General features: G+C 32.1%; 1 protein-coding gene across 4 annotated transcripts in view; it reads left to right on the forward strand.

Annotated features, from left to right (window-relative positions):
* The window catches only part of LOC128996443 (high affinity cAMP-specific and IBMX-insensitive 3',5'-cyclic phosphodiesterase 8), a 178580-nt gene that overhangs the window by 123865 nt on the left and 38066 nt on the right, over positions 1-16649 (forward strand). For all 4 annotated transcript variants that reach the window (XM_054421774.1, XM_054421775.1, XM_054421776.1 and 1 more), the window contains one exon: positions 7079-7240. In XM_054421774.1, coding sequence (XP_054277749.1) covers positions 7079-7240 — 162 coding nt within the window. The remainder of the gene's footprint in view (positions 1-7078; positions 7241-16649) is intronic.

Raw genomic sequence — 16649 nt, forward strand, 5'->3', positions numbered from 1 at the left:
GCTTGTCATAGATACTAAAACTTGTAGTCTATGGTTAGATGCGTAAGTGTAAGCTATACCTAAAAAAGAGAAAAACATTTAGCCAATAATAGTACAATCAATCTGAGCCAAACATGAAATACCCATCACATATGCATCACAAATCCATTATATTTTTTTAATTAAGCTCAGTCACGATTTGTTTATTGCATATTTGTATCATAATAATTTCACATCATAAATTTCCTTGCAATATCCATGAATAATAAGAAATTAGGCAATTTTCAAAAAGAAATATTAAAAAAATTAGGTCTATTAACTAAACAATAGCCTTAATTATCGAAGTTTAAAAAAATATACTCACCCCAAGCTGATAACTTCAAACTAACGGATTAAGCAAAGCAACTGACCAACTTACAAGCACTGTAATTTCCAAGCATCTTCATGATTTTTAATAGGACATTTTAAACTGTTCGTAAACTTAATCCAAACTGTTAATAAACGGTATCAGCATTCTGACACATACTTTCTCCCATAGGTTTGTCGACAACCTTTATCATGTGTAAGCGGTGAGAGTAAATATACGGAAATGGGATTTGTACAATTTTGTTCAGAATATAAAGGACTATAACATACTAAATTTTTATCAAAATCGTTCGGGCCATTTTTGGGAAAATCCAATTTTTCTGTTAATTTATGGGGGTTTTACGGGGAAATGATATAATTTACAATAACTTTTGAACCGTAATTTTTACAGAAATTGGATTTGTACCATTTTGTTCAGAATATAAAGGACTATAACATACTCAATATTTATCAAAATCGTTCGGGCCATTTTTGGGAAAATCCTATTTTTCCATTATTTTATGGGGTTTTATGGGAAAATAACATATTTGACCAAAACTTTTGAACCATAATTTTTACAGAAATGGGATTCGTACCATTTTATTCAGAATTTAAAGGGCTACAACATACTAAATTTTTATCAAAATCGTTCGGGCCATTTTTGAGAAAATCCGATTTTTCCGGTTTTTATGGGTTTTTATGGAAAAATCCCCATTAAAAATAAAAATGAAAAAACGCCTGGAGATACCATTGATTAGAACCTACATACCAAATTTCATCGAAATCGGACCACAGGTGTAGTCTCTAGCTCTGTACACATCCAGACACACACACACACAGACATCACTTCGAAAACCACTTTTTTGGGTCCAGGGGTGCCCAAAACGAATATATCTACTCAAAACTCAAACTCGAAAATTTTGACGAAAACAATACTTTCTCCATATACTATGGTATAGGGGGAGAAAGTAAAAAAGAGCGAAATCAGCTGAAAACGAAGCTTCAGTTACAAACCTCAAGTCTATTTAATAAGTTCACACAGATAGAGATAGGCTGACGTTTTCCTGCTCTAGTTTGTGGAATGTGACCCACGGACAGGCGTGGCCTATCGTGGGTTGGTCGTACATAACAGAAACATTTCAGGGCTAAGTGACACCTCTACTGCTAAAATATAATGTAATATCCTTCCAAAATTTGACTGCTATAAAGAAATCCTATCACTATAAAATCATACAAAACGATGTTGCCGTTTAATAATTTCAGAATTCGTAATTAATTTATAGTAGTTTAAGCAACGATTGCGTGATAGTGTTAATGACACGAGTAGAAATTTGGTATGAGCATTAAAATCTTCTACAAGTGTCCTTAAGACTATTTACGTGAGTTGCGTACACTACTTTACCTACGAACGTTTATAAATTACTACTAACAATCAATCACTACTCATATTCTAAGAGAGGTTATGTTTTAGTTTATAACCTCTCATTGTCACTGGCAGTGATTCAACGACTCATTGTACCAACCACGAATTGCACCGATCATTAACAATTAAATTGGTAAACAGCTGATTAGTTGTTGTTTGAAGCATTACAATTTTACTTCTTCTCTCTCAGCCCTTGAACCTCATTGGTCCGTTACTCATATTGTAAAACAATGCTGTTAGGTGAATCTTTTCACTTCCAAGAACTCAACTGAAACGACTACCTAGTTTAAATGTCCCTACGACCGTTTTTTAAACTAGCCGTTGCAGATTAGTTCCTAGAATTGAAAAGAATCACGCTCGCAGAAGGCTTTAAGACACTCACCAAGGCTCATAAATTTCTACTCAAGTCTTTCACTCTCATTAGGCGATCGTTGCGTAAACTACTATTTGTTTTACCGTGCTACCGTTTTAACCTAATTAATCTGTATGAATTTAACTCAAACGTAAAATTAACTGGACATTAAGATACAAATTAATTGCTTGTACTCTGATGTAATAATCGAATAGCAACAACCCTAAATTACACCGTAAAAAATAAAAACACATTTAACCATCATCAACACACTCAAACGTCTCCAAACATGAAACTATCAAAATAAACTCCAGCTTTTACTGTAGAACGAGAAGCCTACTGGCATTAACCGTCAATGGCATAACTTTTCACCTCCGCCATGACCCGAGCCTGCGCTTGCTTTGTTGAAGGCTGCTTGTCCAGTTACCCAGTCAGAGTTGTAGCACTGCTTGAGAGATATACAGCCAATTACTGCCTTTGGAACAAAGCAGTCGGGTAACTCTAGCTGAAGTAATGGTCCGATCTCGTACTGGGTCGTGAGGTTGAGTTGAGTAAGACATCGATGTTTGTGAGTTTAGTACGTAACGTACTGTAGAGGATATGCGTGAAATCTGGGGTGTTGCAGCTAAGTAATATTTTTTATCTCGGGTATCCAATGTATATTTTATATTACATCGAGGGTATTTGGTCACCTAGATTTGAAACCTAATTGCAAACACCATGTTGATAAAGGTGGGTAGTTCCAGAGCCTATAGTGCTAACCTGACTAGCAAAGGTAGTTGATCCTGTGAAAAGAATCAGTAGCTTTTTTACTGTTCAAAATCACTCACTAATGTTTCGCCTGTTCCTGATCACAACCCTAATAGTACACGAGACATCTCATTAAATTCTGTATTCAAACTTGACTCATATTCAGGTTGAACTACGAATATTTCAATGTAATGTCGGCGATAGTAATAGTTTGCTTGGTAATTAAAAACTAGTAAACACGTTGCTCGAAATCGAGAAATTTCAAAGAAGTAAAGTAGTTATTTAAAAACAAATAAAAGTCATCATAATTTATGAGTTTAAAAGACTTTGAAATGAAAAATAACAGCAATTAAAATATGCAGCTGATAAAAATATAAACAATCATGATCTTCATAAGGATAACATGGGAACTTTAACAGACACTGGGGCAGAGCCCAAGGGACTTTTTCAAAAATGTAAGGTCAGTTTGCAAATCTACACGACACGCTCTTTCCAATGAGACGTCAATGGATAAAATCGGTTAAGAAATGGCGGAGGAGTTGAACCGACAAAGTTTCATGTAGCGTATTAATTATATAGATTCTTGCAATTGCACTTTGTTGGTCGAGTTACTAATTTCACTTTGAAATACTACCTCAAGCAGAAACGAACAATATATTTACAGAACATTTTTGACATCTTTAATCATTTGTATACAAATAATCTAAAAAATTACTGCTGTTACACTGGTTATTCCACGAAAAGGAACAAAAATCAGGAAGCGTGTATGATGGCGTTTCCATGTTTTTAATTAACCGCCCCAGTTCTGCCCACGACTAGTGTCACTTGTTCCACGAACACGTTGATGTACACGGTACACGGTACACGGTACACGGTACACGGTACACGGTACACGGTACACGGTACACGGTACACGGTACACGGATTGACAAACAATGTACATCACCGTGTATACAATCAATTACTGACTATCCTGGCTGTAGCTACATTGTCCATTGTCCTCTCTAGCTTGCAGATAGCAACCTTGTTTGGAAAAGCGATTTTTATAATTCTGGTGAAAAAATATGTCCTTAGACTTGCTTATTGATATTTACAGTTGTCTTTATCTTTTTTCCATAAATAATAGAGTATCAGAGTGGGTTTTGTTTCGTTTAAAAGCCTCAAACTTGAAAACACTCAATGGCTGATAGTAAGTGAATAATAGATAAAGAAGTAGCCAACCTCTTAATTCTATAATAATAAAAATAGATACGAAAACGTTATCCTTAAGAAAACGCAATGAAGGGAGAATATTCCTAAATGTACCTCCATACTCAATAAACTTAATAATATAAGTTCCTTTAGTTTGTGTTAACTATTTTTAAACGTTTTAATACATGGGTAAAAATATAATCTAGGTATCAAAATTGATGTAAATGATGTATTTGTACTTTGAAATAATGAGCAAAAATGTTTACAAATTCAATTTTGCAAAATTAAAAGTAGGTGAATTTTTTAGTAGTTTTATCCCACGAGGCAAACGTGTTTTGAGATTTTCAAGAATGTAACCAAATTTTGATGGAAAAAGCGTACAAACTAGTATTTTTTGTCCATTAAACTGACGATGGATGGGAAAGTTTGACAGTATTTAGCCTTCGATCGCAGTGTCAGTCTTCATTATTATTTAATTTTCATCAAAACATAACCGCTGATGTTTTCCGTGATCGATGGTTGAAACTGTGTTCTGACGCTGGCAGGAGCAATCATCAATATGTTTTGACAGATTTTACATTTACATCCGAGCAACTTTTCCAATTTTCAGGTCCATTTAAATTTTAAATGGATTCACCGTCTCAGTTTAATAACTTGTATAAACAAATGCAAACATTTCGTGTTTACATTTTAATTTGCATGATTTGTTGTGGTGTTTATATTTTCCTCTTGTTACACTACGGCATTTAGACAAGTGTTCTGGTGATTGACTTTGAATATTGCATGTAAACGTCCCGTCCGTAAAATTTCTGAGACGTGTTTGACATGTTTCGCAAGTTTATAGAACGTTGATGTCTACTGAATATTTTATCTTATTGGAGAGGAAATATACGAAAGTCAACCGTGTAAAACATAACCGTTGAACATAATATTCAAATTATTACCTATACAGTTAAGATGTCTAGAACATTTTGCCAAATAAACGAATAAATATTTTACGCATTTACACAGTCATCGTTATAAAAAACTGTAAGCTTTGTCATTTAAATTATACAAATGAACGTTAAAAACCGATTTCTTCAGGTCAAAGAAGGATTCTGTAGGAGTTTGTCTCATAAAGCGAGTGGAGTGCAATCGTTTAGAGCTAGGTGCAAAGGTAACTCTGGTACAAAGGCATTCTCGACTTTGATTACCGTATGAAAGCGTTCCTCTAGCATAATACTCTTGTTTATTAGTCTTCTACTTACGCCAGTGAAGTAAAGATCAAAAGAAGTGACTTTTATCAACGTTTAACTTACTACTTTAAAAGTGTATCGTTCTTATAGATCAGCTGAAGGCATATTAAGATATTTAGACCGATGATGCTTGAGTGCGATGGTATCTTGTAATTATTTATAGGTTAGTTTACAAACTTTACAACTAATTATATCTAATTGTAAATTGTGTATGTATACGATACTGGTGGTCGTCTGGAATGTTTACTAAGGTTAAGAGCACACGGAAAATATCTCAATAGAATAAAAGATAATACTTTTTTGACGTCAATGCACCCAGGTGTTACCAAACATGAAATACAAAAAAAGTACTTCAAAATCTACAATAGGATGAGAAGTATATATTTTCAGTTTCTTTAGTCAATGCTTAAAAAGGTAGGTGCGAAATCATATCCTGTTATGAGACTATACAACATTTCAAGAAAAATGTCTAACTTACCTCTTGACTAATTTAAACTCAATATTAAAACACGTTATTTTATTCAAATATATTTTATCGTAGGTTCACATATTTTTTAAGTGTCAAAATATCAGTTAGGCCTTGAAAATATCTCCCAAGTGTGCGATTTATTTGATTCAAACCACAACAAATTAAACAATAAAGTTAACTTTTGACGGGTTTGTGTCATGACAATCAACACTAGTTTAACACGACGTTTATATCTTACCTGCTGCTCTGCTAATAAGTCACTTTGGTTCATACTAAACCCCATCTTCTGACACATGAATAATGTATGTAGTGTGTGAAGAGGGAGTAGGGGGGGGGGGGAGAAAAGTCGCGAGTGTTTTATGTAAATCTCCAACACAAGCTTTCAGAGATCCAAAGTTTGCCGATTTCTACAAAGCGACGTCTAAGGATAATCCGTGCCACTAATGTATCTTGTAACTTTCTGACTACGTGTAAATACTTGATGCTGGTCTTAAACGCAAAGCTTAACAGGTGATTTCACTCCATCCTACACTCACCCTGTCTAGTCACATGCACCCAAGTATGTGAGAACGCCGTAAAGAAGTTGCAATGTTTGCAACAAGAATAACATATTTGTTCACTGTTACCACGTGTGTACAAGTTACGTAAATGGTTTTGTATCTGTGAAATAAAGTATTTTTGAATTAGTGGGAAACATTTATAAGCCGATGTTTTCATATCGCCATAGGATCATTCAAGTTTTAATCAATTTTAGGACTACATTTTAATGATTTTTCCAATCAAAAAGTAAAGAACTTGTATGAAGTGGGGTTTCAAGTTTTTCATTGGTTTTTCATAAGTTAAAAGAATACTGGGTCATCATGTTACTTAAAGGAGTCATAGTGTTTCCTAGGAACGCTTACGCCGTTCATTCAGTAGCTTCCACAATAAGTTCAAGATTAATTCTTTAAATTCTAATTTACCAACTACTTCAGCCCATCAATCACACACCTTCAAGCTACCAAGCCAACAAACCCACAACAACCAAATATGACCCCGCCAATCGAAAACCAACAATAGGCCAACGAAACCACTATATCCACTGCTAGCAGGTCACTAACTGTTGTACACAATTTCGTTACAATGCAGAACTTGCAATGTTTCTAGCCTATCCAAAGCTGGACATAACCCAAGTCCAAGAACAGCTCCAGTGTGACCTTACGATTTGCACTCCTACTCCTTGATAGTACCTAAAACATAGATCGAAAATCACTTTTTTATTGACAACCATCAATCATTTTTTGACTATTGACAATCATCATCTACTAACATGCCCAATACTTGCTGTGTTACAGAGTTGCAGCGACGTAGACACGAGAGAGCCTGACGAAGGCGGAGGTGTGGGGTGTGTGTGGGAGTGGTGTGTCCAGGCATCGCGATGCTCCTTGGCTAGAAACGACGCCTCCTTGGTGGCAGCCGAGGACCACGATGCTCATATTAGCGAGCTTAACGATCAAGTAAGTGGGATTCATATAATTCCTCAGCTAGTATAGATGTAGCCTACTCGTATTAAGGGAACTTTTCACTGTGCAGTGTGCATGTCGTGGGCTCTGAATCTGATACCTGCCACTATTTCATCTACACTGTTTAGTACGGAATCAGCTCACACCTTGCTTTGCTGGTTATTTCCAATAGTCAAAGGTTCCACGCACAGACTATGCACACATTTGGACAGGCAAATGCTAGGTAAATCGAAGCCTCTTAAAAAACAATACAAATAAAATTTGAGTATTCCAATTAATTTATATATTGCGGCTTATTTGAACGTGAATCACTTTTCGCTATAGGTTTACGTGTGATGTTAAAAAGTTCGACCTCACAGTGTTATCTTAACACTTTGGTGATAGTTTGCAGAGGACAAGGAATAGTTTACATACATGGTGTCCTACTCATTTCCAATAAGAGATCAACGATAATGCCAAACTACATAGATTAATATCATAATACGAGCTCTGGTAATCTAAAATTATTATTAATTTAGTTACAGACATTTTTAGAACACGGATGCCTCCTTTGGTGAAGTAACCAAAGATAGTAAATTATCTAAATACAGTGAGTTCTAATTATTCACCTTAGATAGTTACACCAAAAGTCACACCAAACTTAGGGGAAAAACTAATAATTCAATAATAATTACGATGAACATAACTCTAAAATGACATCGAGCCATAAGGATATACATTTATCTAAAGGACTATGTTAATCCTTATAAATGAGTACGTCTAATCTAAGATATAAGTCACCTGTTTTGATCTTAACCTCATTGTGTAGACTGTGTAGATGAAGTCTAATAAACTGAGTACTAAGCTAGAGTAGCGCTTTCATTCTGTTATCAAAGTCAAGAAAGCCTTTGCACAAGATATATCTTTGCCCCTAAGACGAAATAATTGCCCTTTACTCGTTTTATGAGATGAAACCTATCTAATCTTTAGCATCACGAGATTATGCATCGACGCAAATTTCCTCACTCAATCATTATCAAACATTCATTATCGAAGATCAATAATCGTTTTAACTTACTCACGTATAAATTTGTAATTATAATAGATCAGGTAAAGACAATAAGTGTAATTTATGATTATGTCAAATGTTTTTATAGTTTTGTATAATAGTTACTATTTAGTAACAGTTTATTTATTTTTTTAGTTAAAAAATGTAACACTTTCAATGCAAATGTAAACTTGATTAATTACTACACTAGCCAATTCTGACGAAATTAGACGAAAAACACACGAAACTATGTTTCAAATTTTACATTTGGATAAGAAGTCTACTGACAGTACCCAAAGTGGGATTCATGTTTTGCCATGAAATCATTTTTAATTGTTCGAATTTTACGTTTAAGTATTCACTAATGAATTGACGAACATCTTAAACTATTAAAAAGCTAATTAAATAGTAAGGGAAAAGAAAAAATTATCAAAATCTCATCCCATAAAGAAAATACCTTTAATTTACTTTTACCTCGAAATAAGTGCTGAGCCTATTTGAATTAAAACCCTCTTAGTTTTAGAAAATCCTATTAAATCAAACTATTTTACAGCACCTTTATAAATACCCCCGCTGCAGCAAACCTGCAGACTAAGTGAATTTCATCTTGTCTGATTACATATTTACTAAAATATTTCCATAAATAAGACATATTTATTCCCAATTTAAATTACATTAGATTTAACGAGTGCTTAGGTTTGCTGTTACAGGGAAGGTAAACAGTGTTTTTGACCAAACGTCAATTAATAGTATAGGATGAAATAAATAAATTTGCCAAATTTGATCAACATATATCCATAAACAAGTAAACAACAACAGTTTTCATTTTCTCCATAAGAATAACATAAAAAATTTTAATTTGCATTTTTTTCTCCGTAACTATTAGGCTTACAATGATGCTTCAATGTATGGAATTATTTCTTTTTTTAAGCTCTACAAAATGGTTGGGAAAAAATTCCAAAATTTTATGTTTTTAGGGTCAAAAACGGGAAAACCCCATAAACCCCCGTTGCCATGGTCCGATCATGATGGTTCGCGAACGCGTTCGAATAAATGTATGTTTACATGTTTATACCAAATTTCATCAAAATCGAATGATTTTTGTTTGAGTTATCGTGCTAACGGACACACACACACACATATATATATATATACTTTGTCAGCAACAAAAAATAAGGTAGAAAATATTATTTAAAACACGCATTTGGTAACTGGCTCACACAACTAAACATTTTAAAATAAAAAATGGCGAAAGCTGGCTCATATAGATGAGATGTCTACTTCAGTATTCAATAGTCATTACGTGTACATTACATGTTTGTGGTCGAGTTTTCGACCACTGGACGACCACTAGTATATATAAATGTATAAATACATATATATTTATATGAATTTGAACGGATGGTGTTTTTGGCTTCTGGGGACCTCAAAACGAAAAAGTAAATCGGTCCCGGGTTCAGGTCTTACCATGAGACCTACGGTAATAGCTTATTTCCTATAAGGGAAATTCGCTAATATAAAAATCATGTAACACAATATAAGGTACCCTAAAAAGGTGTCAACCCTATTTTTAAATCAGCCAAAGCTTGGATACAAACAGAATGTTGTTTTGAATGCTTCATGTTGTCAAAGCTGTTGAAGTGGGTGGAATGGGTTGCGAAGGGCAAATACTTTTATGCTCCATCCCTAAGTTGGCTCAGGTGTTAAACGGGCTGATGGATTTTCCATTACCGAACAAACCTTTCAATTTAGGCGTTTAATATAAAAGCATTTTATAACAATAAATTTTCTATGTCGAACAGTTTCCCACTCTATTTGAAATTAATAATGTATATATTTCTTTATTGGTACTAAAAACATCTACTCGGCTTAAATAACCACAGAATGTATATTCATATTTTTACTAAATTCAGTTTTATTTTACACGCAAAAGTAAAATTTATTTCGTTTTCATAAATCTACACCTAAAATATGTAATCGATTTACCTAACCACATGTTTACATAATTTCAATTTATCACTCATTAAATTTAGTTTTTCATCTGGTAAAAGCATTCAAATGTAACGTTTATAAAAACTAAGCAAAGCGATTTTATTTCTTAGTCATTTATAGGCACGAATTGCACGTGTCGTATTTGTAACTAGTTTCATAGACAAGCAAACTATACTAGGTACTCTATTCTGTAGTACAGTAATCAGTTCAGCTACCTTTATGCTATTATATCTTAAACGCATTACTGTACTATGGAGTTATAGCAGTATATATCATAGGAGATGGAACCTGTAGAACAACATCCTCTTTACAATAATAAGTGACAAATCTTATATTGGCACACAAATCAGTACAATAATGTGGTACAGTTAACATTGGGTAACATTTATTGTACACAAACTAGATGGAGGCTACTGCAGATTATTTGATGACTATTTCATCAGGTTTTATACACTCTCTAATTCTATATCGGAGGATGCTTAAAAACTGTAAAACATAATTAAATACAGTAGTTTGATCATTTTAACTGCTTTTAATTTAGAAACAAATATTAATTAAAAATAGTGTTTTATGTGTAGTTGACAGAAAACTGTCTGCCGCTGTAGGCCTACTACAGTAAGAATTACAAAATCTATGAGTAATCTTGATCTATTGAAGCACTGTGGCAAGGGTAGGATGATTAATGAGAAATTAAATGTTTAATCAATTCTTTTTGAAGAAGGCTGGTATCTCGTTATCTGTAACCTGGACACCAATCATTCAGAAGATTATTTAAGGATTTCTAAATTAATTACTGAATTCCTAATTGCAACCGAGGTCTTTATTTAACTCGCCGATTCCCTTTATTCTATTTTAGCAAATCTCTATAGAAAGTATGATAAACGACATTAGGTAGTCATGGATCCTTAGATTGTAATAATATATGATACAATACTGATTTAAAATTAGATTCATAAATTATTTAAATCTACATTTAATCTAATGTAACTTTTTTTCTGACAAAAAGTATTTAAAATAAATTCTTTAAACAAATTTTTATTTAATGATTTTACCTAATACAGGAATATTTAGATGCAAACTAGTTGAATTATTGCTCTCTATGTCTAACTCAAGGCTAGAATTATGTAAAATGTCTCTCAGGATACTAAACTTTTCCTTCAGAGTGGAGCTTTTTCAGAACAAAGGCTCATCAACTTTTGTTTCCTGGTAATTGTAAATGAAAATATTTTAATCTCCCTGAAATGAATTTTAGAAAAGCTTTAATTTAACTTTCCACAAGCAGTAGTTGAATCTTTATATTAAAATGTTTGTGTGATTATGACTATTACATAAATGCATTATTTTAAAATCAAAGTAGTCTTTATTTAAATTTTAAGATAAAAAATATGGTTTAATATTTCATTAAAATATTTTTAATTTTGTACATATTTTGAAACTATTACAAAAATGTAGACAAACGTAGCTTGATTTAATAGAACAAATTCTGTTACTTCGAAGGTCGTTGGAACAAACATTTATTTTGAACAGATAACAAATCAAACATAATCAATATAAAAAGATCGGCCATATACATCTTTGTTTGCAATCATCTTTGGCTGAGTGTTTGTTTTGAACGGCAAACGAAACAAGAACACAAACAGACTATTCCCGCTAGTGCAAACAAACGAGAACAATAGTTAATTCAACAGTTGTTTGTAACATAAAAAGTTTCCCAACTTTACTATATTTCTACAGTATTCCCATAGGCATGTTGATACAATGTATTTTACTATATTAGTTTGTGTGTTGTTAGTAACTAATTTGGTTGGATTGATTGTTGAAGATTATTTATGAAATGTTAACTTTACATTGGATGGGTTTATATTTTAAAGAAGCCTATTTAGTGCGTGATAATAAAGACATTGCTCTTAAATAAGAAAGACAATGTATTTTTAGTTTAAAAGTATCAATTAATACATTTGACAATTAAATTTTATAATTTGTTTTGTACAATAGTATTTATTGCTATGTTTAGTCATTGTTTTAGTCGTGTATAGCATATTGAGATTTTTATGTTTTTTTTTTGCATCACAATAGAATTTAATCAAATTTTACCATCACTAGGGGACCTGTTAGCGAATTGCTAATTTTAAGTAGAGCTCAAAACTTTATGCGTTTAGGTACAAAAGGCATATTACAATTGAACTTTATACCTTTCATAAATTACATAAACATCGTACATAGAAAAATATAACATTGTAACAAATTATGTTTACGCCCTAAAATCCGATAAAATACAAACTACAAAATCTGCCCTACAAAGTTTCAAAGTAACAACAATAAAAGCTTCAAACCACCTGAGCCATGTCACTCAACTTGAAGTAGAACTTAAACATTGTGAGTGACGTCATGGAACACAAACCTTAAATTCACATCACTGGAGTCACATGGTGAACATACACGAAGGCTTTTAGGATACAAAATGTCACAGTTTCTTGCAGTAGTGTTGTTATTGGGAAACGCGCAGGTTATGTTATTCGCGTTTAGGAATACATAGGGCTATATGGTTTGTGTTTGAAACCAATATCTTTTTGTTATTAATTTAATCTTTATCATAATGTTTTAATTGTTTATATGAATTAATTTTAAGGAGATTAAATTGTTTTACCGTCGCCACCAAAGTGGAATCTAAAAAGCACTTTTGAATCTTACAATCGTTCATAGTTTTTTACTGTAAAAGTATGATTACAAATATTACACATCGATAAATAAACTTTTTATATTACATATTTTACATTTAGGTATAGAACTTTGTATAATATAACGCAAAACATTATGAGATATCCTATTATTTTGTTTCTTTTTAAGACTTTGGTCTATTAAATCCTTATCTTTTAAAGTGTATAGATGGATAGATAAGATAGATAAATAGACAGATTGATAGATAGATAGATAGATAGATGGATAGATAGATGGATGAAAACCCAATTATGGGCACCATTCAAAATAAAATGTGATCTATTAGTTATTTGTTGAACATTTTAATAGGGCAAGAAACTTGTATAACATGATATTGATATTGATAAACATAATATCAAAACTATGTTCGAAATTACAGAAGGAAAAACTAAATAATATTTGGTTTAGGTTTCCTTTTAACATTGTAAAATGTTTTATTTAGCTCTATTGTGTTCGTGGTAACAATAAACGAAAGCGAAAATCTTATTTCTTAGAAAAACATAAAGTAGTCTACATTACTATGGTATTCGGACGATGTTATACCCTAGCTTTTGTATCAGCTAGTTTTGTTACGATATTTATACTTCCCTTGATTTTTGCATCGCTTTATTATAAGGTACAATTTTGGATTTAGTGTCCGAACTATTAAAGTACAGTATTTAAACTACTTTGCATCGAATGTCTTTCCTACTGTTGTTATGAGGAGATGAGATGAGATGTTTCGTAATCCAATTTGTATTTTATAGATTTATCTTTAAAGTCATTGTGATGCACAGTAACGTTTTGCTAACCCCTCCATCCCCTCATGAAATTACTTAACATTATCTAGTAGAACAAATATGATACTTTTAAATTGTACTTTATTTTACTAGTTTGCATTGTGTGTTTTACAATTGTTTTAAAAGTGCTTAGAGCATGAAAAATATTTTTGAAAATAGTGTTCATAAAAGTATGATTTTATACAGGAATATTGCAGAGTTTACATTAGTTTTACATCCGTAGAATTTGTATTTTTCTATTTTTGGAATCAACCTTTTCCTCAGAAGCAAAACAATTATAATTAAAGCTCAAAAGAATGATTACGGCAGACTTGGATGTAATTGAAGAGGGTTTAGAAATCAAATATTGTTTCAACTTTGACCTTTGATATCTGGTCATTTGAAATTACAAGGATTAAGATATTTCCTAAAAAAGTTAAGTAGTTAAATAATTTTAATAAGCTTTCTTTTGAAGACTCGTGAGCTTCGATTCGTATACAGCAATGGTTATAATCAATAACAAAATCACAGAGTAAATAAACTAACCTCATAGTTTTATAAAATATTTTTTTATTCAACCAGCTGTTAGTTATAACAAATTAAATTGCACTAAAACAAACTGAAGATTTTAAAGACTGCTCAAAAAAATAAATTAAAACACCTAGCATTTTACTATGTATATTTAGATAATTTCTAATCCTCTTACCGAATAAATGAACGTATCAATGATTATAGCATTGCATATAGTATAAATAAGTCAACCCTACGTATGCCATTTTATTTTCATCCAAATGCTGAATTTGTGTCGAGAACGCTGAATGTTTACAGCTGTTACGTTAAGCAAATGATATTATACCAAAAGCTAGAGTAGAAAGCTAGCGTCGGCTGCTAGACTTTTTAAAATTTAAAACTTAATTTCTAAAAAAACTGAAAACCTAAACTAAAATTATGGCTTCGACATTCCCTAGTGCTCAAAATTATCTTTCTTGCAACACAAAAATCATGTAAATCCGTCAAGTGTTTGATTCAGAATTGTGAAATAAAAAAAAACCCTGTCACGTTTTAATATATCCAATTTTTTGAATGACACACTTGTTTTAAAAACTCTTAAAACATAAATAGGTCAGAATACACAAAATACAAAAAACATTCATATAAGGGATTATAATATTGCATTTAAAAAACTTTCCAGAAATACGTGAAAACTTCGTGGATACATTAACTATTCGAAACCGAAGTTCGGAGTTGTTTATAAAACAACCCGTTGAAGTTTCTTCGAGTTGTCTGAAGTTGTTGATTAATTGAAGATCCTAAAGCTGAAAGAGTGAAAAACTTTGAGTTAACTCTTGCTGCTATTGGATTTAAAAACTGATTCTATAGTAAACATATTCATTACATAAATTATAGATATACATAAATGTCTTTATACGTTAACAAACATTAATTTTAGCTGTTCATCTGGTACTTTAAGTTAAGTCAGAAGCTTGTACTTTATAACAACATAGGGTTGTGGTAGTTTCATTGTGGTGAAAACAAAGACTGTATACCGTGCAAAGATAAACAACGAATGCGAAAATTGAAACCCTTTTCAACAGCAAGCTGGGGTTGATTCAATAAGTGCACAACCAGTAAATCTTGTTTCGTTCAATCGGTTTGCGTTATTTTCTCAGAGTTAGTACACACTGTACACTTTCTATGAGAATTGCAGTTGGAGTTTGAATATATTTACCTATATTATGGAGGTACAGGTATAACAAAAAATAGTTGTAATAACAGGGTTTGTAGGGTAAAGAATTGTTCACTAAAAACCAATACTCTGTATTTTCTTACAAAGAACAAAATATTATACGGTAATAAACTGAAAACAGCAGTGGAAACAACCTCAATATATGTTACAAAGTTTTATTTTCTCACCCTTTTGTACTGTTCAAAAATTAATAATGGGACACTATTTATTTTACTTTAGAACATTAATAGTATTTATATATAATTGAAGCTTATTATATAAAACTAAAAACTATATTTAGATCTAAAAAGTAAAACCATTTCATCTTATTAGCTTGACTTTTGTATAAACATTTAAATCTCAAGTTGAAATAAATAGTTGCGAAGTTCAATATCAATCAATTATATCAATTATTTAAGATAGGGTGAATTTTGGGGTACCACTTGGTGCGAATTTTAATCCAAATTAAGGATGAGTGTATGATGTCATAGTTTCTTATAGTCTTGATAGTGTGACAAAGGCCTAAATAATGCAAGTTTTCTATTTATACAATCATTGACTGTCATTCTTAAACGGGTTGTAAACGCGAGCCTTCTGTTATTGGGGCCCAAGTTCAAATCCTACCAATCACAATTAGTATATTTTTATGTGGTGACCCTGTGGTTCGGAGTCCATTACAAACCGTAAAACTAAAACTAAAAATTTAATGATTTATAGGAGATAACTTTCCATATATTGAAAATAGTTTGATTGTCCACTACAAACTGTACAATTAAGCTATTTTTAGATACGTTGTCCAAACATTTACAGTAGACCATAATAGTTGTTTGGAATAATATTGGTTTAGTTTTTGTTGCAATCTTCAATCATATTCCTAATAAAATTACATTACCAAAAAAACTTTTTGTGAGAGATATCTTTTTAACTGAAATTGAATTTACATTTTACTCACGCTCTTCTTACTCCCCTAAGCTGCAGTGAGTAATAAAAAAGAGCTGTACTCAATTGAAATTAAAAATATGCTCTTACCAAAGGTGGTGGTTTCATTGAAACCAGAATTTAACAGGCCGATGACACATTTCATGCCTACCTTTTGTGAAAAGCAGGTGCTAAGTTCGCGCGGGAGTGAGTGGATTTGGCGGGAATGGACCCAAGTAAACATGTTGAGTGGACTAAGGCTTT

Source organism: Macrosteles quadrilineatus, unplaced genomic scaffold (assembly GCF_028750875.1).
Source record: "Macrosteles quadrilineatus isolate MER2022 unplaced genomic scaffold, UCM_ALF_1.0 Scaffold_6__1_contigs__length_79288215, whole genome shotgun sequence".
Classification (NCBI taxonomy): domain Eukaryota; kingdom Metazoa; phylum Arthropoda; class Insecta; order Hemiptera; family Cicadellidae; genus Macrosteles; species Macrosteles quadrilineatus.